The sequence below is a fragment of the Oncorhynchus nerka genome, linkage group LG28 (genome assembly GCF_034236695.1).
Source record: "Oncorhynchus nerka isolate Pitt River linkage group LG28, Oner_Uvic_2.0, whole genome shotgun sequence".
Taxonomy (NCBI): Eukaryota; Metazoa; Chordata; class Actinopteri; order Salmoniformes; family Salmonidae; genus Oncorhynchus; species Oncorhynchus nerka.
In genome coordinates this window covers 48,418,838-48,442,240 of record NC_088423.1, presented here as the reverse complement: position 1 = coordinate 48,442,240, position 23,403 = coordinate 48,418,838, and the positions used below count along the sequence as shown (strand labels likewise).

At 41.1% G+C, this 23,403-nt stretch overlaps 1 protein-coding gene across 1 annotated transcript; it reads left to right on the top strand.

The window, feature by feature from the left end:
- Positions 1–5,499: 5,499 nt before the first annotated feature.
- Positions 5,500–19,387, top strand: LOC115113342 (cysteine sulfinic acid decarboxylase-like). Its single transcript, XM_029640876.2, has 16 exons — positions 5,500–5,599; positions 5,931–5,991; positions 9,059–9,159; positions 9,408–9,544; positions 11,332–11,458; positions 11,687–11,777; positions 11,871–12,093; positions 12,174–12,253; positions 12,358–12,412; positions 12,681–12,797; positions 13,301–13,365; positions 13,585–13,666; positions 15,043–15,242; positions 18,642–18,693; positions 18,782–18,871; positions 19,014–19,387. Exons 3-16 carry the CDS (start codon positions 9,075–9,077, stop codon positions 19,185–19,187), a joined length of 1,578 nt encoding a protein of 525 aa, XP_029496736.1. The 5' UTR covers positions 5,500–5,599; positions 5,931–5,991; positions 9,059–9,074; the 3' UTR covers positions 19,188–19,387.
- Positions 19,388–23,403: the final 4,016 nt, after the last annotated feature.

Sequence of the window (23,403 nt, the reverse complement as noted above, 5' to 3'; positions counted from 1 at the left end):
ACTAGTGCTTTCCTACCGCCAAAAGTACCAACCACATGGACAACCAGTAAAGTACTTTAACCCCCCTGCTGTGTTCCTGTCGAATTGGACCGATTTACAAGTTCTCTCTGAAAAATGTAGTTAATTTAATCTGATTGTCATAAAGTTCCATAACTTTGTCCACACAGGGCATCTGAACACACAAAATACATTTGAATGATTTTCATTTCATTTTGGGTGTTTTATTTAACTTTTGTATACCGGTGGTGTTTCCGGTCAAAAATGACCAGTCATTCGAAATTAATGTATAATTAGTATATAAAATTGAGTTCATGCACATGCCCATTCATCAGATGGACACACTTCCTATCCCAGACTCCCACATGCATGTGTGTTTGAGCACACTCACACACACACCTCTTGGCTTCCATGGCAACCCCCACAGGAACCTTTCTCAAATAGAATCTTTCCCCCACGGGAACCACACCTGTTGGCATTCTCACAAACGCAACATTGTTTCAATATAGAACTTTTCTTGCAACTCTGGTATATAAAGCTTTTTTGAGGCCTTGCTCACAATTCATTCTGTGGCAGCACAATGACCAAACAATGTACTGTAAGTGTAACGGTCTGAGTGTAGTGGGTGAGGAGTCAGGCGCAGGAAGCAGAGAGTTCAGGGGAGTGCTATTTTAATGCACTGAGAAAACGCTGAACATAAGCCAACCCTCACAAAAACACAGGGCGTACTGAACAAACAAATGCCCCAAACAGGGGGGCTTAAACTGTCCAGGAAAAACCCACAAAATGGGAAAACACAGAACCCATAGACGTGCATACAAGTACACCAAACAGACGATCACAATAATTAATCCCGCACAAGGAACCCTGCGGGCCCGGCTGACTAATCAAGCCTTACTACCTAACTCAAAACAGGTGCACTCAATCAACACATAAGGAGGGGGAGGAAATAATCAGTAGCAGCTAGTAGGCCGGCGACGACGACCGCCGAGCGCCACCCGAACGGGAAAGGGAATGGCCTTCGGTCGGAGTCGTGACAGTAAGTGAGGCTCTTGATCATATCTTTGATTGATCATGACACTGGTGAGGAGGAGATAGTCCTTGTTAAACTTTTACACAAAGTAGTCTGTGATAAATAGCACAATATGTGTCATCTGGGTATTTGTTATAGTCAAAATAATGACTATACATACATTATGTTTTTTTTTTACTCAAAAACGAGTTGTATGAGCTCAGGTCAATGAGGCCTACAGGCCATAAATAGCAAATAGAAGTTCAAAACTTGTAATGTTCACAAGAACTTGAGTTGATAAAAAGATCTAACACAACATTAGGTGATAATATATTTATTATTATGGATTTATAATCAGCTATAATGGGGCGGTCATTTTGGACCGTGAACACAGAATGAATTAACATGAAACGAACACAACAGGAGGGTTAAAATATAATTGTATTCAACATTCTGGCTTGTAGAGGTCGTGAGAGTAAACTTTCCTGATTCAAACACTCATTTCTGCCCAACGTAGAATTCAAAGCAATCTAACTTTTGGGTTTCCAGGCAAACTGAAAACAAATGATGTAGCTTTAAATCAGGGATGGACGCAAGTTCTCGAGTACTCGATTCAAGGTTCGTATTTGATTATTAGTAAAGTACTCAAACATTTTGAAATATAACTATTTACCAGCACTAACACAATTTTAAACAAAAAAAACATGTTAATTGTTTTGAGTATGTGAAAATATGTTACATTTAGTTTCCAGGTGTGTATCAGAAATACCAGTAATATACTCTTAGGAAAAAATGTGCTATCGAGAATCTGAAAGCGTTCTTCGGCTGTCCCCATAGGAGAACCCTTTGAAGAACCCTTGTTGATTCCAGGTAGTACCATTTCGGGTTCCATGTAGAACCCACTGTGGAAAGGGTTCTACATGGAACCCAAAACAGTTCCACTTGAAAACAAAAGGGTTCTACCTGGAACCAACAAGGGCTCTCCAATGAGGACAGCCGAATAACCCTTTAAGGAACCCTTTTTTCTTAGAGTGTAGGAACAACCAATAACATACCTCAAACATTTTGGCCTTCAGCCCCATTTCACACTGACATGCAAGTACTTGAGTACATTTTTTGTTTTCATGAGATTACTCAAGCACAGGCATTCTTACAAATCAGGTTTAAAAAAGGGATGTTGCTCACGTGGAATTTAAAGCTTTATTCCGACTGATGAGAGGTGGAGTAGAGACATAGCAGAGGTGTCGCAAACAGAGTTCTAGTTTTTAATTTACATGACATCATTGCCTTACCTTTGGATGTGACTCTCTTCTTGCTGGGCAGCAATATTTACCATAACTATCACAGTAGCCAGTAAGCATGTTTTTAACAAACAACATCTCATCTAAACCATATTACACTCTTGAATAATGCCACAATTCACAACCATGTGCAGACAATTAAAGGACAATTTAACATTTTTTTAACCAAATCTCTATTTTTGCTGGAAGTGGCATGTTGTAGAGGTGGCCAGACACTTTTTTTGAGATTTCACTAGGTTTTGAGAGACTTACCTCACCAGCGATAGACTTCCTAATGCTCGTTCTGCAGTTCAAGGGACAGAGATATAAACACAAACAAAGGCTCCAAGAACATCATAATACATACTTTTAGGAATGGTAATGCTCTCGGAAGTAATGTAGGTCTTTAGATGTTGTACACATAAAATTTGGTCCAACTAATCACCCAAACAGCCTCAAACAGGTACTCCAAAATACAGGTCAACGAACTCCTCCTGTAGACTCTTATTGCTGTCGGTTATCAGGCCTCCCGCCGTTGTGTCGTCAGCAAACTTGATTGTGTTGGAGACGTGCGTTGCCAAGCAGTTGTGGGTGAACAGGGAGTACAGAAGGGGACTAAGCACACACCCCTGACCACAATTATATCCTCCTGATTCCTGCTTACAAGCAAAAATTAAAGCACTAGTGATTCGGTCTATAAAAAAGTGGTCAGATGAAGCAGATGCTAAACTACAGGACTGTTTTGCTAGCACAGACTGGAATATGTTCCGGGATTCTTCCGATGGCATTGAGGAGTACACCACATCAGTCACTGGCTTTATCAATAAGTGCATTGACGACATCGTCCCTACAGTGACTGTACGTACATACCCGAACCAGAAGCCATGGATTTCAGGCAATATTCGCACTGAGCTAAAGGGTAGATCTGCCACTTTCGAGGAGCAGGACTATAACCCGGAAGCTTAAAATAAATCCCTCTATGCCCTCCGATGAACCATTAAACAGGCAGAGCATCATGTAACCCCCAAAGGTGCGGACTCCGGCCGCAAAACCTGAACCTATAGGGGAGGGTCTGGGTGGGCGTCTGTACGCGGTGGCGGCTCTGTCAGTGAAAAGCATCTCATTTCAATATTTGAACATTTAAAAAAACTGCAACCTGTCTTGAGTTAGGCTACCGAAATTCTCAACTGCCAATATTGAGCAAACAGCCTATCTTAATGCAATTTTTTGTCTGCATAGAAAAGTATTGGGTGGGCCACCTAACTGTTTTTTTTGTTGAGCTGCCTATGTCCAATACTGTGCAGCTGTATTCATAGACCTGGCCAAGGCTTTTGACTCTGTCAATCACCACATTCTTATCGGCAGATTCAACAGCCTTGGTTTCTCAAATGACTACCTCGCCTGGTTCACCAACTACTTCTCAGACAGAGTTCAGTGTGTCAAATCGAAGGGCCTGTGGTCCGGACCTCTGGCAGTCTCTATGGGGGTGCCACAGGGTTCAACTCTCGCACTGACACTTTTCTCTGTATACGCTCTTGCTGCTGGTGATTCTCTGATCCACCTCTACAGACTATACCATTCTGTATAATTCTGGCACTTCTTTGGACACTGTATTAACTAACCTCCAGACGAGCTTCAATGCCATACAACACTCCTTCCGTGGCCTCCAACTGCTCTTAAATGCAAGTAAAACTAAATGCATGCTCTTCAACCGATCGCTACCAGCACCTGCCTGCTCTGGACGGTTCTGACTTAGAATATGTGTACATCTACAAATACCTAGGTGTCTGGCTAGACTGTAAACTCTCCTTCCAGACTCACATTAAGCATCTCCAATCCAAATTAAATCTAGAATCGGCTTCCTATTTTGCAAAAAAACATCCTTCACTCATGCTACCAAACATACCATCGTAAAACTGACTATCCTACCGATTCTTGACTTGGCGATGTCATTTACAAAATAGCCTCCAACACTCTACTCGGCAAATTGGATACAGTCTATCACACAGTGCCATCCATTTTGTCACCAAAGCCCCATATACTACCCACCACTGCGACCTGTATGCTCTCATAGGCTGGCCCTCGCCTCATATTGTCGCCAAACCCACTGGCTCCAGGTCATCTATAAGTCTTTGCTAGGTAAAGCCCTGCCTTATCTCAGCTCACTGGTCACCATAGCAGCACCCACCCGTAGCACGTGCTCCAGCAGATATATTTCACTGGTCACCCCCAAAGTCAACTCCTCCTTTGGCCGCCTTTCCTTACAGTTCTCTGCTGCCAATGACTTGAACGAATTGCAAAAATCACTGAAGCTGGAGACTCATATCTCCCTAAGCACAAGCTGTCAGAGATCACTGCATCTATACATAGCCCATCTGTAAATAGCCCATCCAACTACCTCATCCCCATACTGTTATTTAAAAAAATGTTTTGCTCCTTTGCACCCCAGTATCTCTTCTTGCACATTCATCTTCTGCACACATCACTCCAGTCTTTATCACTCCAGTGTTTAATTGATAAATTGTAATTATTTTGCCACTGTGGCCTATTTATTGCCTTATTACCTCCCTTATCTTACCTCATTTGCACACACTGTATATAGGCTTTTTTTTATATTGTGTTATTGACTGTATGTTTTGTTTATTCCATGTGTAACTCTGTGTTGTTGTTTGTGTCGCTCTGCTTTACTTTATCTTGGCCAGGTCGCAGTTGTAAATTAGAACTTGTTCTTAACTAGCCTACCTGGTTAAATAAAGGCAAAATAAATAAAATGAATAAAAACAGTAAAAACAAAAATTGTGTGGAAAACGTTTTCAGAGTAAACTTGAATGACTAAAACCAGATATAAACTATGTAGAAAAGATAATGGACCAGTACATTTTTCAATAAGATCCTCTTTGAGAATTAACAATGACCTAAGTAAAAGCTAGACAGTAAAGGAGAATCAAAAATTTTGAAAACTGCATTCAGAATAATTTTTGTCATGGCATGGGGGCCCCATTGATTTTGTTATAATGCTTGAATCGCTCAGATAGCATAAACCATGGCCAAATGTGTAAAATTGCAGCAAATTTGTTTTAAAACTGCAACATTTCATCTCCACCACATGGAAAAATGTGTAGAATTGCAGGAAATTAGCTTTTAAACAGCTACATTGTGTCACTGGGGCCAACAGGCGGGTCTCGAAAATGTTCGGTCGGAAACAGCACCAGTGACCACGCACTTGGCCACGCCCACCACCTAAACCCCATTTTGATCCAGAAAAACGAAAGTTTTGACACTATAGTGGAGAGCATCAGCCATATTTTCGGTGAGTGCGTATATTCTATCTTTATAGTAGGAGTCCAGGGTCCTAGAAAGTTTTTTTGTAGGACAATAAATTAATCTAGATGGACGTCATAGCCTACAATATGTCTCCCCTTTTCAAAGGCATCGATTAGATGTTTGCATTCAATACAAGGTCGTTTTTATTGATCTCAGTTTGTCAGTAGAGTTTCTTATTGTGTAATTGTTATAGTATGAAAGACTATTTAGTCATGAAAAGTAATTAGTTGTAGAATTGCATGAATTTTGTTTATAAAAGAGCACGTTTTTCTCGGGTCCTCTTTTAAAAATGACCATCCTTAAAAATGTCCCTCTAGCTGGGGTTGGGCTCTGGATGTGTGCAAAGAAAGAAGAAAAGCAGAATTGTCTTTTGTGAACGTGAGTATATTATTAGCCTAATTTATGACTATCCAACCTACTCATCACATTATCAATAGTAGGTCATTTCACATTAGTCTGCAAATTCGATGATGCATGCAATACTTTATCATAAAGGTGATTTTTATTTCGTTATTCTTTTTTTCTAACTTGAAACACGTGCTGCTTATGATTAGCTAGTTAGCTTAATGTTAACGTTAGCTAGCAGCTGAACCTTTACGAAATTGATTTTACGTTAGAATTTTAGCGTAAATAAAATGTAGGCTAATCTATGTAATCCCAAAGGTGATTATTTATCATGAGGGCGATAAACAATAACTATTAATGCTCCATACTCCAATACTGTTCTGGTATTTTTTTTCTTCTTAATTTTTATAAATTGCGGAGGTATAACCTTAGTCACATTTGAAGACACAAGCTCAAGTACACTGTACAAATATGAAAATATTAAATCTGAATTATGTATTTCCTATTCAACAAAACATATAAGGTTTGAAGTGACTTGTATGTTTTCAAAATATAGTACAATCAAATTATTCACTAAAATCACTAAGATTTTACCTTGCTTATAACTGTAAAATACATATTTGTATGTTTTGTCTTAGAACATTTGCATATTTTCTAAAGGTCTCTCTTGATCAAAACGTATGCCCCGCTCTTCTGAACATCAGACAGGGATTTACCTTGGCTTCCTGAACATATTAGGAACTGACCTTTCAGCTCATATTAATATTGTCCGACTATGAATAACCAAAAGTGTTATTTGTAAAAATATCTATATATATTCTTTTTTGATCACTTTGATAAAGTTTTGCTATAAATCGATCTCAATGTGCTAGAGCGACGACTCCATCCTGCTTTGCTAGGATCTAAGAATTGCAGGCATGTGCATTGTTAGTGGCTGTGACCTAGGGTGTGTTCCTCTGACCAGGCGTTGTTGTTGCATGCCAGATCTTAAAACGCATGGATAGGTATTTAACGTATCAGCTAATCACATCATATGTTATGGCAATTTATCAGTCGATGACACTGTTAATGACATAGCACGCAACCATTGGTTGATGCGTGCAATGTCTGAGCAGGGGAATGTGACCATCGCGTTTAGCCAATAGTTGGACAGTTGGAAGAGCGACTGAAATGGTAGGCGAAACATCCCAGCTTCAAGTGGTGTCAGATTTCACAGTCTGAGTCACACAGGCGAAAGAGATATACCAGAGGGGAGGGGGTGAAGCGACAGGGTCCACTCCAGTTAAATCGGTCTGCTGGACAACAACTCCCATTTGATAGGGCGGAGACAAGACCATCTCTTCATTATTTACAGTATTTCTGGATATATGGTGCTTTCAATACAACTGGGAATTCTGATTTAAAACGAGGTCAAATCATGAAGTCTGATCTCTAGAAAGTTGCCTCAGTTTCCACGACAAGGAATTCCCTCTTTGATGACCTTTCAAAACTATTTTTAGACATTCCTGCAGTCAGCTTGCCAATTGCACTCTTCCTCAACTTGAGACATCTGTGGCATTGTTGTGCAACAAAACTACACATTTTAGAGTGGCCTTTTATTGTCCCCAGGAGAAGGTGCACCTGTGTAATGATCATGCTGTTTAATGAACTTCTTGATATGCCACAGCTGTCAGGTGGATGGATTATCTTGGCAAAGGAGAAATGCCCACTAACAGGGATGTAAATAAATTTGTGCCCAACATTTGAGAGAGAAGCTTTTTGTGCGTCTTGAACATTTCTTTGAGCTTTTATTTCAGCTCATGGAACCAACACTTTACATGTTGTGTTTATTTTTATTCAGTATTTTTCAGCTGTTTTAAAACGATTGATCTGCTATTAAGATTTTGGGTGCTGATGCATGCCAGATCTTACAACCTCTGGATAGGTATTTTAAGTATCAGCTAAGCACATCGTATGTTATAGCAATCTGTCAGTCGATGACATGGCACTCTACCATTGGTTGATGCATGCAACGTCTGAGCAGGGCAACGCAACCAATTACTGTAGGAGCATTTGGCTTGAGGAGACTCTGATCGCGTTCCCCTGCTCAGATGTTGCAAGCATCCACCAATGGTTGTGTGCTATATCATCAACTGACAGATTGCTCTTACATATGATGATACTTCAAATACCTATCCAGACGTTGTGAGATCTGGCATGAGTCCAACACAGAGAAATGTGCCCAATTATGCATGTTACTGCTTGGATGGGAGCAAGTCTAGGGGCTGTCTCGCACACTACCTACTAGGTAAGGGGACGCACGAGATTTGCATCTTTACTCTACAATTATGTGTATATGCAGTAGAGGTCGAGGATTATGATTTTTCAACTCCGATACCGATTATTGGAGGACCAAAAAAGCTACTGCATATACCCTGACTCTGCTTGCACAGAACGCAAGAGAAGTGACACAATTTCCCTAGTTAAAAGAAATTCATGTTAGCAGGCAATGTTAACTAAATATGAGGGTTTAAAAATATATACGTGTGTATTGATTTTAAGAAAGGCATTGATGATTATGGTTAGGTACACATTGGTGCAACGGCAGTGCTTTTTTCGCGAATGCGCTTGTTAATTCACCTATTTAGCGAAGTAGATTGTGATTCAATGATAAATTATCAGGCACCGCATCGATTATATGCAACGCAGGACAAGCTAGATAAACTAGTAAAATCATCAACCATGTGTAGTTAACTAGTGATTATGTTTAAGATTTATAGTTTTTTTTCTAAGATAAGGTGCTAGCTAGCATTAAACTTATCTTGGCTCCTTATTGCATTCGCATAACAGGTAGTCAGCCTGCCAGCCACGCAGTCTCCTTGTGGAGTGCAATGTAATCAGCCCTAATCGTGTCCAAAAAAGCCGATTACCGATTTATGAAAACTTGAAATCGGCCCTAATTAATCGGCCATTCCGATTAATCGGTCGACCTCTAATATGCAGGTTAAATATATTTTTTTGTTTTGCTTCCGTAAATGTATGTAGTGTAAATGACCCCTTAGAAATGTGGAATGTCAAGGGATGCATTTGCTCAATTGTTTCTGTTTGGTCTTATTTGCAGACTGTGGTTTAAAGTCATGAGTCACCTACCTAGATTCTGGAACCTGGGATGGTCTTCCTTTCTTGACTGGTGGAGTAATCAGAGTGTTGTTTCAGAGCAAGGTGATTTGGAATGTTTGTGTGTTATCTGACGGGAGGAGGGTGCACTGTCCAGGGTTCTAGAGCCTGTGACTAGATATCTGCAATACCATGAATTGCTATTGTGTAAAGACCGTAAACATGCAAAGAACTTGTTGGTAGTTCTAATGATTGACTTTAACTACTGACTCAACAATGCAGTATCATGAAACTACTACAACTCTATTCAACCCTCTCTCCTTTTTCCTGGTTGGACGATGGGACAACTACAGAACCTTCTCCCCTGTATGGTCAGCAGGATATGAATGAACCTCTCCTGGACAACAGTGAAGGCCAGCTCTTCCTGACCGAGGCTTTTAAAGTCATCATTGAGGAGGTGCTATGTAAAGGCACAGACGTCAAAGAGAAGGTCTCACATCCCTGTTAACTGTCTAATCTCTAGCCTAACATGCCTGTTCTCTGCATTGTGCCATATAGAGTGCCTTCAGAAAGTGTTTATACCATTTGACTTATTCCACATTTTGTTGTTACAGCCTGAATTCATAATGGCATTCAATATTTTATTTAGCACCCATCTACCCACAATACCCCATAATGACAAAGTGAAAACAAGTTGTTGCAAATTTATTGAAAATGAAGTACAGAAATATTTAATTTGCATAAGTGTTCACACCCCTAAGTCAATATTTGGTGAAGCAGCTTTGGTGGCTTTTTGAGTAAGTCTCTAAGAGATTTGCAAACCTGGATTGTACAATATTTGTACTTTATTCTTAAACTAATTCTTCAAGGTATGTCAAGTTGATTGTTGATCATTGCCAAAACTAACCATGGCACTCGGGAACATTCCATGTCTTGTTAAGCAACTCCAGTGTAGAGTTGTCCTTGTGTTTTAGGTTACTGTCCTGCTGAAAGGGGAATTAGGATCCCAATGTATATTGGAGAGCAGACTGAACCAGGGTTTTCTCTAGGATTTTGCCAGTGTGTATACCTGTGTTCCGTTTCTTTTTATCCTGAACTCCTTGTCGATGATAATCATACCCATAACATGATGCATCCACCACTATGCTTGAAAATATGAAGAGTGGTACTTGGTGATGTGGTGTTTTGGATTTGCCCCAAACATAGTGCTTTGTATTCAGGACAAAAAGTGAATTTCTTTGCCAATTATTTTTTCTTTCCCAGTGTTATTTAAGTGCCTTTTTGCGAACAGGATGCATGTTTTGGAATATTTTTTTAAATTCTGTATAGGCTTCTTTCTTTTCACTCTGTCATTTAGGTTAGTATTGTGGAGTAACTACAAAGTTATTGATCCATCCTCAGGTTTCTCATATGACAACCATTAAACTATTTTTACTCCTGAACTTATTTAGGCTTGCCATGACAAAGGGGTTGAATACTTATTGAGTCAAGACATTTCAGCTTACGCAACAAACTGTGGAAAAAGTTGAGGGGTGTGAATACTTTTTGAAGGCACTATATTATGTTTTTTGCTGTACAGGCATTTTGGGTAGTCCTGAGTAACATACCTGTCCTGGTGGGTCATGTAGCAAACTTGTTTAGGCACCACTGGACCTGTAGCGGCAGGTAGCCTAGTGATTAGAGCTTTGGGCCAGTAACCAAAAGGTTGCTAGATTGAATCCCCGAGCTGACAAGATGAAAAATCTGTCGTTCTGCCCCTGAACCAGGCAGTTAACCCATTGTTCCTAGGCCGTCATTGTAATTAAGAATCTGTTCTTAACTGACTTGCCTAGTTAAATAAAAATAAACGCAATTCCACGGTAAGTGACACAGACTCAGTTTTCACTTTAAAACGTATGGCAAACAAAAACCAATGATTGCAAAGTTAACCAGACTACACTATGCACAAGGACTACTTTTAACAGTTTCCACAGAATTTTACAAAAACGCATTTACTTGAAGAGTGCAGATGCAAAGTTTGGTAAAATAATGATGATTTGTTCCGTTTGTTATAAGTAGTCCGTGTGCATAGTAGTTTCTTTGCAATCCATTTTTTTTTTTTTTTTTACATTTTAAAGTGAAAAATCTGAATTTTGTCACTTACTGTGGAATTTCCTGTAAGTTAACTGACATTTTCTTCACACCTGACTCTGTGCAACACAATCAAACATGGAGGTACACACTACTCAGGGCTGTATTTTGATGGGTTGCCTGTGCTTGTTCTACCCCTGGTCACAGGTGTGTGAGTGGCGCGAGCCAGAGGAGTTAGCTGCTCTGCTAGATCTGGAGCTGCGAGAGAATGGGGAGCCGCAACACCAGCTGCTGCAGAGAATACGGGATGTGGCCAAGTACAGTGTCAAGACCAGTAAGTTGTCCCCCCCCCCCCCGCTTCCCTAGCTCTATCCAGGTTGTTACGGCGGTTTGCTGCTAGCCGCACTAGCGCCCAGGACCAGAGCTAACCCGAGGGAACAGGGAAACATTAGACAGACGGAGATAAGTGTGATTTTTGGTTACATTAAGATTCTTGGTAAATGCGATGGCTTGGGACGGTCCTGAATGCATGCACTACAGTAAAGCGCATATCTCTTTCCAGATCATCCGCGGTTCTTCAATCAGCTCTTTGCAGGGGTGGACTACCATGCCTTGACAGGACGATTCCTTACGGAGGCTCTTAACACTAGCCAGTAGGAGAAAGCAATATATATTTATATGCACATATACTTTATGGTATGTAGGTTTTGGTATGAGGATGCTTGTGATGGACTGTTCTTTTACAGGTATACCTATGAGGTGGCTCCAGTGTTTGTCCTGATGGAAGACGAGGTACTCTCCAAGCTACGTTCTCTAGTTGGGTGGGCAGAGGGAGATGGCATCTTCTGCCCAGGCGGTACCATGTCTAACATGTATGCCATGAACGTAGCACGCTACCGGGCCTTCCCAGAAGTAAAACTAAAGGGAATGTGGTCCCTCCCTCGACTAGCTGTCTTTACATCTCAACAGGTAGGGAAAATGGACAGTATGGTTGAAGTAATACACTATTCAACTTCCCATTCATTCATTATACCCAAACTTTCCTCCAGAGCCACTACTCTGTGATGAAAGCGGCTGCATTTCAGGGTATTGGGACCGAGAACGTGTTTAAGGTCAAAGTGGATGACAGGTAAAATGATCAGAACCTTTCTTTGTGACTCTTGTCAGTCATCTCATCATTCTTAGGCATACATGATTTACAGATTTTAACACGTGCTCTCTGTTGTCCTAAAGGGGTTGCATGATTCCAGAAGACCTTGGTGAGACAATTGAGCTGGCGAAATCTCAAGCAAGTTTACTGTTTACCTTTTTAATTTACTGTGTAAATTCTATTTTATGTGCTGTGATATTCAGTATTTATACCGATAACAGTAGGAATTGCCAATAGACAATCAGTGATATCTTGCACAAGGATCTGATGAATTCCTAGTAGTCTATTAGCATTTAAAATATTTTATCTGCAATTCCTAGTTGTCTGTCGGCAATGCACATATCACACTACAAGGCAGCAAGTAGAGATGCAAGGGCATCTTTCATTACCCCTCTTCACCTACCAGGGGGCAGTGCCATTCTTTGTCCATGCCACATCAGGAACGACTGTACAAGGCGCCTTTGACCCACTGGAGCCCATCGCTGACATCTGTGACAGACAGGGGTTGTGGATGCATGTTGATGTGAGTTTAAAACATTTTTTTAAGTGATCTTTCACTCCAGAATCCAACTTTTTCCAATGTTTTCAGACTACAAAAGTAGTCTTCTGTCAAGATTATGCCCGACGGCATCTATTATGTTGATCAAAACTTCATACCCCATTCCCAAAAGAATGTAAAAGATCGACAGTGGCTAATTTACATCCTTTTCAACAGTTGACCATCTTTCCCATGTATTTTGACCTGAAGAATACAGATGTAGGATCTTAATTTGAGCCAGTTTGCTATAGCAGGAAAATAATCTTGCAGCAACAGGAAATGTGAATTATTTGGATTAGAATTAATGGATTTTTGAAGGGGTTGATGCATTTCAAGTCTGAAATAATGAATTTCAGAAGCCTTTTTAAACCTCAAATACACTACAAATGAAAGTTTCCTGCGTTGCACAAAAGTTATTCTGCAACGGGGTAATCAAATTTAAGATCCTACATCTGTACTGACTGGCATTCTCTTGTGGTTTGGCACAGGCAGCCTGGGGGGGGAGTGTTCTCTTCTCAAAGGAACACAAACATCTCATGAGAGGAGTTGAGAGGTAGGACTGCATGCTCAGAATACAGTTACTGGATTTAAGTTGTACACAAAACATCTAAATGTGCTGCTGCGTCAAAAATATTTTAAATTAATTCAGCCTGTGTGTGCTTGTGTACCAAAGTATAGATTAGGTGTCTTGATGTCTCGCATGACTGGGCAAGCCTTCTGAATGGCTCAACATAGGACTTTGACTCGAGTGTAATGATGTGTTTGTGATCAGAGCCGATTCAGTGACTTGGAATCCACACAAGATGATGCTGACGGGCTTGCAGTGTTCAGCCATTCTGCTCAAGGACACCACAGTAAGACACCCCTTAACGAGATCCACACCAAAGGGTTGTTCTTGAGATGCGACGACGTTTGCGTCCCTTGCCTTTGCAACCATAAAATTCACTTTAAAATGACAAATATTTACACATCATACATGTTTTTTTTTATGTATTGAACTGTTTGTCTATGATAAAATGTAATGCAAGTCCTTTATACTTGTTTAAAGGGATATTTGGGCAAGTAATACATTTTGTTCTACTTACCCATAGTCAGATTAACTCCTGGATACAATTTATATGTCGACATGCAGTTTGGAGTGAACGTATTGGCTGCGGATCCGATTTTTCTTGATCCATATTCCCAGGGTCTAATGGTCTCAACACGTCTGCGCATGTGCGGGATTCTCTACTTGCGCACAGTCTCTGCTCTACTTGTATGGAACAAGCTACTCTGAATGGTGTTCGTTTTAATAAATTCAGAGCAAAGCTGAATCAATGTCTGCAAGATCACATAATGATAGTAGGCCTATTGTACATAACAGAACCAAATAGTATAACGTTAATGTAAAAAAAAACAACTCACATGTGCGCCACGAGGCAAAATGTGATTTTGATTGAAACAAAACACAGCTATGCTACAGTTTAATGCCATCAACTCTAAAAAAATCCACTCACTGTACATAATTGAAAAACTACATAACTAACATCTAAATGCATCGTCCTATGAAACTGATTGAGATCAAATGGTTGGTAGGTAGATGTTGGTTGTTTCACAAGTAAAACTTTATAATTAACAATTATTTTTATTAACCTTTATTTTACTTGGCAAGTCAGTTAAGAACAAATTCTTATTTTCAATGACGGCCTAGGAACAGTGGGTTAACTGCCTGTTCAGGGGCATAACGACAGATTTGTACCTTGTCAGCTCTGGGATTTGAACTTGCAAACTTTCGGTTACTAGTCCAATGCTCTCATCACTAGGCTACCCTGCCACCCTGTTCTCGAGCTTATGTGGCCTACCACTTCGTGGCTGTGTCGTTCCTCCTAGATGTTTCCATTTCACAATAACATCACTTATAGTTGACCTGGGCAGCTTTAGCTGGGCAGAAAGTTGACAAGCTGACTTGACCTGACGTGGCATCCTATGACTGTGTCATGTTGAAAGTCACTGGGCTCTTCAGTAAGGTCATTCTACTGCCAATGTTTGTCAATGTTATACACGTACCCCGGGTCCGTGGGGTTGGGCAGGGGCCTGGGCACCACAGGTTTAAAGACCATGCTTTCTATAGTTCTCCTTCTTTCCTGTCGTGACCATTTGATACCTGTTTGTCTTTTCAGTTATGGTTGGTCTGTTGCCATTTTCTTTTTGTTAAATCTCAGCTATTCTTGATCTCTTCCCTTTTCCACAGCACCTATTGAAACATTGCCACAGTGCGGATGCAAAGTACCTCTTCCAGCAGGACAAGTTCTATGACACGAGTCTGGACACTGGGGACAAGTCGATACAGTGTGGCCGTAAGGTTGACTGCCTGAAGCTGTGGTTGATGTGGAAAGCTGTAGGGTCAAAAGGCTTGGAAGAGCGTGTTGACAGGGCTTTCACCCATACAAGGTACAAACATAGACATTCACAAACCTACTGCTGTAAGTCTGACTAGTCAAGCTCCTTACTTAACACACCTTAGAGTTGTCTCTTTTTTAATCTATCGAATCTACAGTAGTCAAAAATTTGGACACCTACTCATTCAAGGGTTTTTCTTTATTTTTACTATTTTCTACATTGTAGAATAATGGTGAAGACATCAAAACTATGAAATAACACAAATGGAGTCATGAAGTAACCAAAAAAAGTGTGATATACAAATATATATTAAATTTTTTAGATTTTTCAAAGTAACCTATCTCAATTAGGTTAAGTTTGGGTGATTGTGGAGGCCAGGTCATCTGATGCAGCACTAAATCACTCTCTTTGGTCATATAGCTCTTACACAGCCTGGAGCTGTGTTGGGTCATTGTCCTGTTGAAAAGCAACAAATGATAGTCCCACTAAGTGCAATCCAGATGGGATGGCGTATCGCTGCAGAATGTTTAAATGTGCCTGGAATTCTAAATAAATCACAAGACAGTAAATCACAGACCCCCACACCATCACCTCCATGCTTCACGGTGTAAACCACACATGTAGAGATCATCTGTTTACCTACTCTGTGTCTCACAAAGATACAGCGGTTTGAGATTATTTTTGCAGGGACAGTGCACATTAATCAACGTTTCAGTAAAAGTGCCGGTTTTAGCCAGGCGGCTAGTTTTCAACCGCAGTCCCTGGGCAGGTTATTAAAAACAATTACAATACAGACAATCATTGAGCAGTGAGCACACTCAGAGCAACATAGGACAAGCAAGACAGCGTACAGACAGAGCAACATAGCACAAAAAGCAACAAGACAAAATCCATAAAAGCAACAGTGTTTCCACACCTCACAAGCTACAGACATGGAAAGCGGCAATACACAGCTAGGGATTATGTTCACAAATCTGATTGACCTTTAGCCAAGTCTTCATGTTTTTTGTGAAAGTGTGATAGGTGGTGCAGTTATGTGTGTCTGATGGCAGTGTATTGCAGACATGGGAAGCTCTCACAGAGAAAGTGGATTTTCTAAAGGTGCTTTTCCTTTAGGGAACTATACAGTCACCTCTCATGGCAGACATTGTGGATCTGCTGCCATATGTTTGGGTTTTCTGTTTAACAAAAATACTGAGTGGAGGGGGAGGAGCCAGGCCATTTAGGATCTTGAATAGAAGACGTGTCAGTGTATTGCACAAGATTTTCCCAACTCAGGAGCTCATGCTTTCTGAGGATGTAACAGTGATGATGGCTATTGGGCTTCCTATCAAGTACTTTGAAAGCCTGTTTGACTGAATGGGTTTTAATGTTGTACAGCAAGCTTGGGCCGAACTAGTCAAGCAGTATGTTAAGTGGGGGAGAATCAAAGATTTGAAGTACAGTTTTGCTACCTCTGTATCAAACTATTATGTATAAATCGGAAATTAGCTAGGTTGAATTGGTTATTTGAATTACCTTTTTCACATGGATTTTAAGAGAGGTTGGAATTAAGTATGATGCCATGGTACTTAAAATCAGATACCAGCTGGAGCTTCTCCCCTAACACATAGACATCTGGCTCAGTAGCATCTGTTGCCCTCTTTGTGAAGAACATGCAGATAGTTTTTTTCACATTGAGATGCAAACACGAGTCACTGAGCCACTTTGTAACCTGGACCATTACAGTAGTGAGTTCTTGTGCAGCTTGCTGTTTGATCGCTGTGTGCACATATCACTGTATCATCTGCATACATTTGAACTTCAGTCCCAGTACAGACAGAAGGCAGATCATTAATGTACAGGCTGAACAGGAGGGGCCCCAGTATTGACCCTTGGGGCACGCCCACATCATAGCTACGAGTGGGCGACAGCTCATTGCTCACTCTGACACACTGAGTTCTGCCTTCAAGGTATGATTTCATCCATCCAAGGCATCAGGGGAAAAGTTGAACTTGGACAATTTTGTGATGAGAATCTCATGGTTAACAGTATCAAAAGCCTTCCTTAGGTCCAGAAACAAAGCTCCAACATCACCCCCTTTGTCCATCTTGGACTTCACATTTTCCAGAAGAAATCAGTTGGAAGTTTCTGTGGAGTGTTTCTCTCTGAAGCCAAGCTGCGTCAATTGTAATGTGAAGGGGTTGTTGTTGAGGTGGGCAATCAGTTGTTCTGCTACACACTTTTCAGCAACCTTCAACACCACAGGTAGTATACTAATGGGCCTGTAGTTACTCACGTCAGCAGGGTCACCCGATTTAAAGATGGCCGTTATTATTATAGCCGACTTCCATACCCTTGGAAACACCCCCAGACCAATAGATGTGTTGGTGACCTTTAGTAATGTGGCCAATGAGTGACTCTTTGTAGTTTTGAAGAAAGGTAGAGTCCAGCCCAAACACATCTTTGGCTTTTGAGTTCTTTAGTGAGCTAATCACCTTGTTCAACTTTGACTCAGAAACCTCCCTTATGATAGACAGGTTGAGTGTCATTTACTAGCACTGAGCCCAATAAACCAGTGGAGGGGTTCTGTGTCAGTACCCTGACAGAGTCAATAAAGTAGGAATTGAAGGCTATTGCTATTTCGACTGCATCCTGTGTTAGATTGTTATTCACCATGATTTCTAGTCTTTTTGCAGTATTACTATGGTCTTTCCCTGTTAACTTTTTTAGATTCTCCCAGACCAATTTAGAATTTCCCTTTGCTTCACCAATTATGTTAATAAAAAAGTTTGCCTTGGCCTGTCTGATTTCTTTCATCACCTTATTTCTCAACATGATAAACCTACGTCTGTCATGCTCTAATTTGGATTTTAGGGCTGTTTTTAGCATAATCTCGTTCTTTCATCAATTTCCAGATTTCTCCATTTAGCCAAGGAAGAGTGCTCTTTTGGCCAGGTTTGGATTTGATTTTCTTTAGGAAACAATTTATTGTAGTCTGGATTGTGGATAGAAAAACCTGACGATCAGCTTCCACATCTGTATAGGACAAGATGTCATTCCAGTTAATTCCCTTAATTTTGTTTTCAAAATAATTTAATTCACTCTTCGGTATTCTTAGTTGGAACCAAAAATCTCAAATTTGGACTCTTCAGACCAAATGACAGATTTCGACCGGTCTAGTGTCCATTGCTTGTGTTTCTTGGCCCAAGTAAGTCTCTTCTTATTATTGGTGTCTTTTAGTGGTGGTTTCTTTGCAGCAATTTGACCATGAACACTTTTTTTGGTTACTGCATGATTTCATGTGTTGTTTCATAGTTGATGCCTTTACTATTATTCTACAATGTAGGGGAAAAACGAGAGAAAAACTTGCATAAGTACGTGTCCAAACTTTTGACTGGTACTGTATGTCAATGAAAGATGTTCAAATGTTGTGGAACACTGATCTGTGTGTTGACCGTCCAACCATAGATATCTGGTGGAGGAGATGGAGAGAAGAGAGGGCTTTGAACTTATAGGGAAGGTGAGTCATTGTTTTAGCAAATACATAGAAAACATTTTCTTCTCCCATTTATCTGACCTATGTCTTCCGCTTTTGTTCTGTTGAACAGCCGTTGTTTGTGAACGTGTGTTTCTGGTTCATACCACCCAGTCTGAGGGGAAAGGAGAACAGTCCAGACTACAATGACAGATTGTCAAAGGTTGGTGTGTGAAGTGCTTACTATGATTCCAGTTATTTATTTGTTTTACCTCAATTGCTATGATATATTCTACATTTTAATCCAGTTAGTTTGTCTGTCTGGCTGATACAATGCTTGGGTGATATTGTGTCTTCATCAACAGGTGGCTCCAGTGATTAAGGAGCGAATGATGAAGCAGGGTACTATGATGTTGGGCTACCAGCCTCAGGGTGGACGAGTCAACTTCTTCCGCATGATAGTAATCTCACCACAGCTCTCCCACCAAGATATGACATTCTGTCTGAATGAGATTGAGAGGCTTGGGAATGATCTGTGATCTGTAATTATACCTAAATATGGTCTTGCACCTCCATCTATGATATGTTAGTTTTTTAAACAATATGATCCATTTTTCATCAGTCTAATGCTCATTTCACTAGTCTAATGTCACTGGTTGTGGACAGATGCCAAACAAAGTGTTTGAAATGTGGTATGTGACACAGTAATAAACCTAGTCCAGTGACTTATTGTATGGCATACTTGATGCATTATTGAGTTGTAGAACGTGATGTAGGAGATTCTAAGAAATGCCCATGACAGATGCTGACGGAAGCCTGATCAGTGCAATGATACCTGGTGTAGACAGACAGAGAAGCCCATGGGCTGCAGCAGAACTCCATAGAGAAAGCGTTCCTATATACACTGAACAAAAAATATAAACGCAACAATTTAACAGTGCGACAGCATACGATCTCCTTTACATAGAGTTGATCATGCTGTTGATTGTGGCCTGTAGGGTGTTTTCCCACTCCTCTTAAAAGGCTGTGGCGAAGTTGCTGGATATTGGCGGGAGATGGAACACAGAGCATCCCGAACATGCTTATTGGGTGACATGTCTTGAGTATGCAACCGGGACATTTTCAGCTTCCAGGAATTGTGTACAGATCCTTGTGACATTGGGGCCCTGCATTATCATGCTGAAACATGAGGTGATGGCGGAGGATGAATGGCACGACAATGGGCCTCAGGATCTCGTCACTTTATCTGTACATTCAAATTGCCATTGATTGTTGTCTGGAGCTTATGCCTGCCCATATCATAACCCCACTGCCACCATGGGGCACTTTCTACACAATGTTGACATTAGCAACCCTCGCCCACACACCTCCATACGAGCTGTCTGCCATTTGCCCAGTACAGTTGAAACCAGGATTCATTCATGAAGAGCACATTTCTCCAGCGTGCCAGTGGCCATCGAAGGTGAGCATTTGCCCACTGACATTGGTTACGATGCTAACTGCAGTCAGGTCAAGACCCTGATGAAGATGATGAGCACACAGTTGAGCCTCCCTGAGAAAGTTTGACAGTTCGTGCAGAAATTCTTTGGTTGTGCAAAACCACCATTTTTGCAAACCCAATTTCATCAGCTGTCTGGTCTCAGACAATCCTGCAGGTGAAGACACCGTATGTGGAGGTCCTGGTCTGGCGTGGTTACATGTGCTCTGCAGTTGTGAGCCCGGTTGGACATATTGTCAAATTCTCTAAAATTGGAGGTTGGACGTTGGAGGTGGCGTATAGTAGAGAAATTAACATTCAGTTCTCTGGCAACAGCTCTGGTGGACATTCCTGCAGTCGGCATGCCAATTGCATGCTCCCTCAACTAGACACCTGTGGCATTGTGTTGTGACAAAACTGCACAATTTAGTGGCCTCTTTTTTTTCAGCACAAGGTGTACCTGTGTAATGATCATGCTGTTTAATCAGCTTCTTGATACGCCACACCTGTCAGGTGGATGGGTTATCTTGACATAGGATAAATGCTCACTAACGGATGTAAACACATTTGTGTAAAATAATTGAGAAATAAGCTTTTTGTGTGTATGGACAATTCCTGGGATCTTTTATGTCTGCTCATGAAACATGGGACCAACACTTTACATGTTGCGTTTATATTTTGTTAAGTATAGTTTCTATGGTGTCTTTGAGCGCACAGGCAGCACCATGAGGCGATCTCGGACCCAGTTGGACATGACTCCAACTGGGCCATGAGGAAGTCCCACCCAGTTGACTGCATTAAAATGGTGGAAGCCATCAATGGCACTACCCATGCTAATATGGGCTTTTGGCCACTAGAGGCCTCTCATAGAGAGTGATAGTCTTCTCTGCACAGCCATAGAAAGTGAACTTTCGTGACCCAACGTGCCTGGATTAAAGATGGCCTTAGCTGAGAAGGGTGAATGTTTATTAAATCTGTCTGCATATGTTAATTTTTGAGCAGTTGTACATGAGTGTGTACAGCGGGAAGGGAGGTGAGGCTTTACAGCTGACATGGGTGTGATGCACAAACACTCTGCTGGGGTTAAGTCCATGAAAAAGTGTTCTAAGGGGCCACTTCCTAGCGTCAACGCCGCCATACATTTTAACTGAGCAGGGGCAGACTGGCCATATGGCATTTCGGACAAATGCCAGATGGGCTGGTCCATTTCTAGCCCAGTGGGTCTGTCTAAATAGTTTTTTAGTGCAATTTATTATCTGGTAAATAATGGATCAGTCTGGGGGCCTAAAGGAAAAGAGCGAGCCAGTGTGTTAGAAATTCCAAGCCCGATTTTCGGACGGACAAGGTAAAATCAAGACGTCAGTGATCTTCAGGTCGGTGATCTAGAAAGAGGCCTGAGATTTCCCTACTTGGAATTCTGAGTTGGATGACCATTTAAAACATTTTTCCCAGAGAGCTCTTTTTTTCTCTCTCGGGTTCCCAGTTGTCTTGCACTCACTGAAGTCTGACATTTCCCAATTCTGAGTTTCCAGTTGTTTTGAACGCGGCAGAAGTCATACTGGATTGACAGCATGGCTAATGTTGAATGTTAATCCTTTTTAAGCTTGGAAAAGAGACCCTTAAACCCAGACCACACACTCCACTGAATAGCAGGCTATGTGATTGCTTTGCAATGCTTGTAGTTAGCCACTGATTCCTTTCAAACCACTCATTGTTGAATTTGCAATTTCCAACTTTTTGGGTAATGTTTATGTCCATTGACCGATGAGCACCGGTACTTTTTATCTGTAATTTATCTTCATAATGTCTCTTGATATGACAAGGATTGAAAAGCTAAGGATTGCTAGCTAAGATTTTGAAGTATGATGTTGACATGTCCAATCAAAGCTACAGTAGATATAACAGATTTTGTGGTGACAGTGTCCCCATGAGGGACAGAATACTGAGCCAATCACAGTGCAACTTCAGAACATTACCAACCCCTACACTCCGTATTTTCCACTGGCTGCGCCACCACCACAGAAAGCAATGAGCTAGGCTGAAACACCTGCATTTTGGAGCTGCCTTACTTAAAGTAACATTTTATTTATGAAGTCAATGATTGATTGATTTTATTTTCATTGTTTGCTAAGTGATGTGTGACACTGAAATGACATGCAAAACAGGCACAAAAAATATATATATTTGCTGAATGACTGTCACCACTGCTTCAATACAAAACCTAGGAGGCTCGTGGTTCTCACCCCCTTCCATAGACTTACACAGAAATTATGACAACTTCCGGAGGACGTCCTCCAACCCATCAGAGCTCTTGCAGCATGAACTGACAGGTTGTGCTCCAAATCAAAGGATCAGAGGAGGAATCAAGTACTGAATGCATAAGCTAGCTAGAGCTAGCTAACACTTCAGTGCATAAAAAGTGGTGAGTAGTTGACTCAGAGAAAAACCATAGAGGAAACCTGGCACCATCCCTACGGTGTCGCATGGTGGTGGCAGCATCATGCTGTGGAGATGTTTTTTCAGCGGCAGGGACTGGGAGACTAGTCAGGGTTGAGAGAAAGATGAGGTCCAGAGTGCTCAGGACCTCAGACTGGGGCGAAGGTTCACCTTTCAACAGGACAATGACTTTAAGCACACAGCCAAGACAACGCAGGAGTGGCTTCAGTACAAGTCTCTGAATGTCCATGAGTGGCCCAGCCAGAGCCCGATCGAACATCTGGAGAGACCTGAAAATAGCTGTGCAGCGACTTAAGAAGAATGGGAGAAATTCCCAAATTTGTTTATGTAATTTAACTAGGCAAGTCAGTTAAGAACAAATTCTTATTTAAAATGACAGTCTACCCCGGCCAAACCCTAACAACGCTGGGACAATTGCGCGCCGCCCAATTACTGCTGGTTGTGATAGAGCCTGGAATCAAACCAGGGTCTGTAGTGCCTTAGACCGCTGCGCCTCTCGGGAGCCCCCCAAATACAGGTGTGCCAAACTTGTAGCGTCATACCCAAGAAGACGCGAGGCTGTAATCGCTGCCAAAGGTGCTTCAACAAAGTACTGAGTAAAGCATTTGAATACTTATTTAAATGTGATATTTGCAAACATTTCTAAAATGTTGGGGAATTGTGCATATATTGATGAGGGGGAAAAACTTTTGGTTTGATTCATTCTGAAAGTTGTCATATTCAAGTTCAATCCATTAAATAAGTGGCTCTCCAAACTGATTTATTGAATTTGTTTATTCATACAAACATTCCTAAAGTCTTTCAAAGTTGAATTGCTGTTT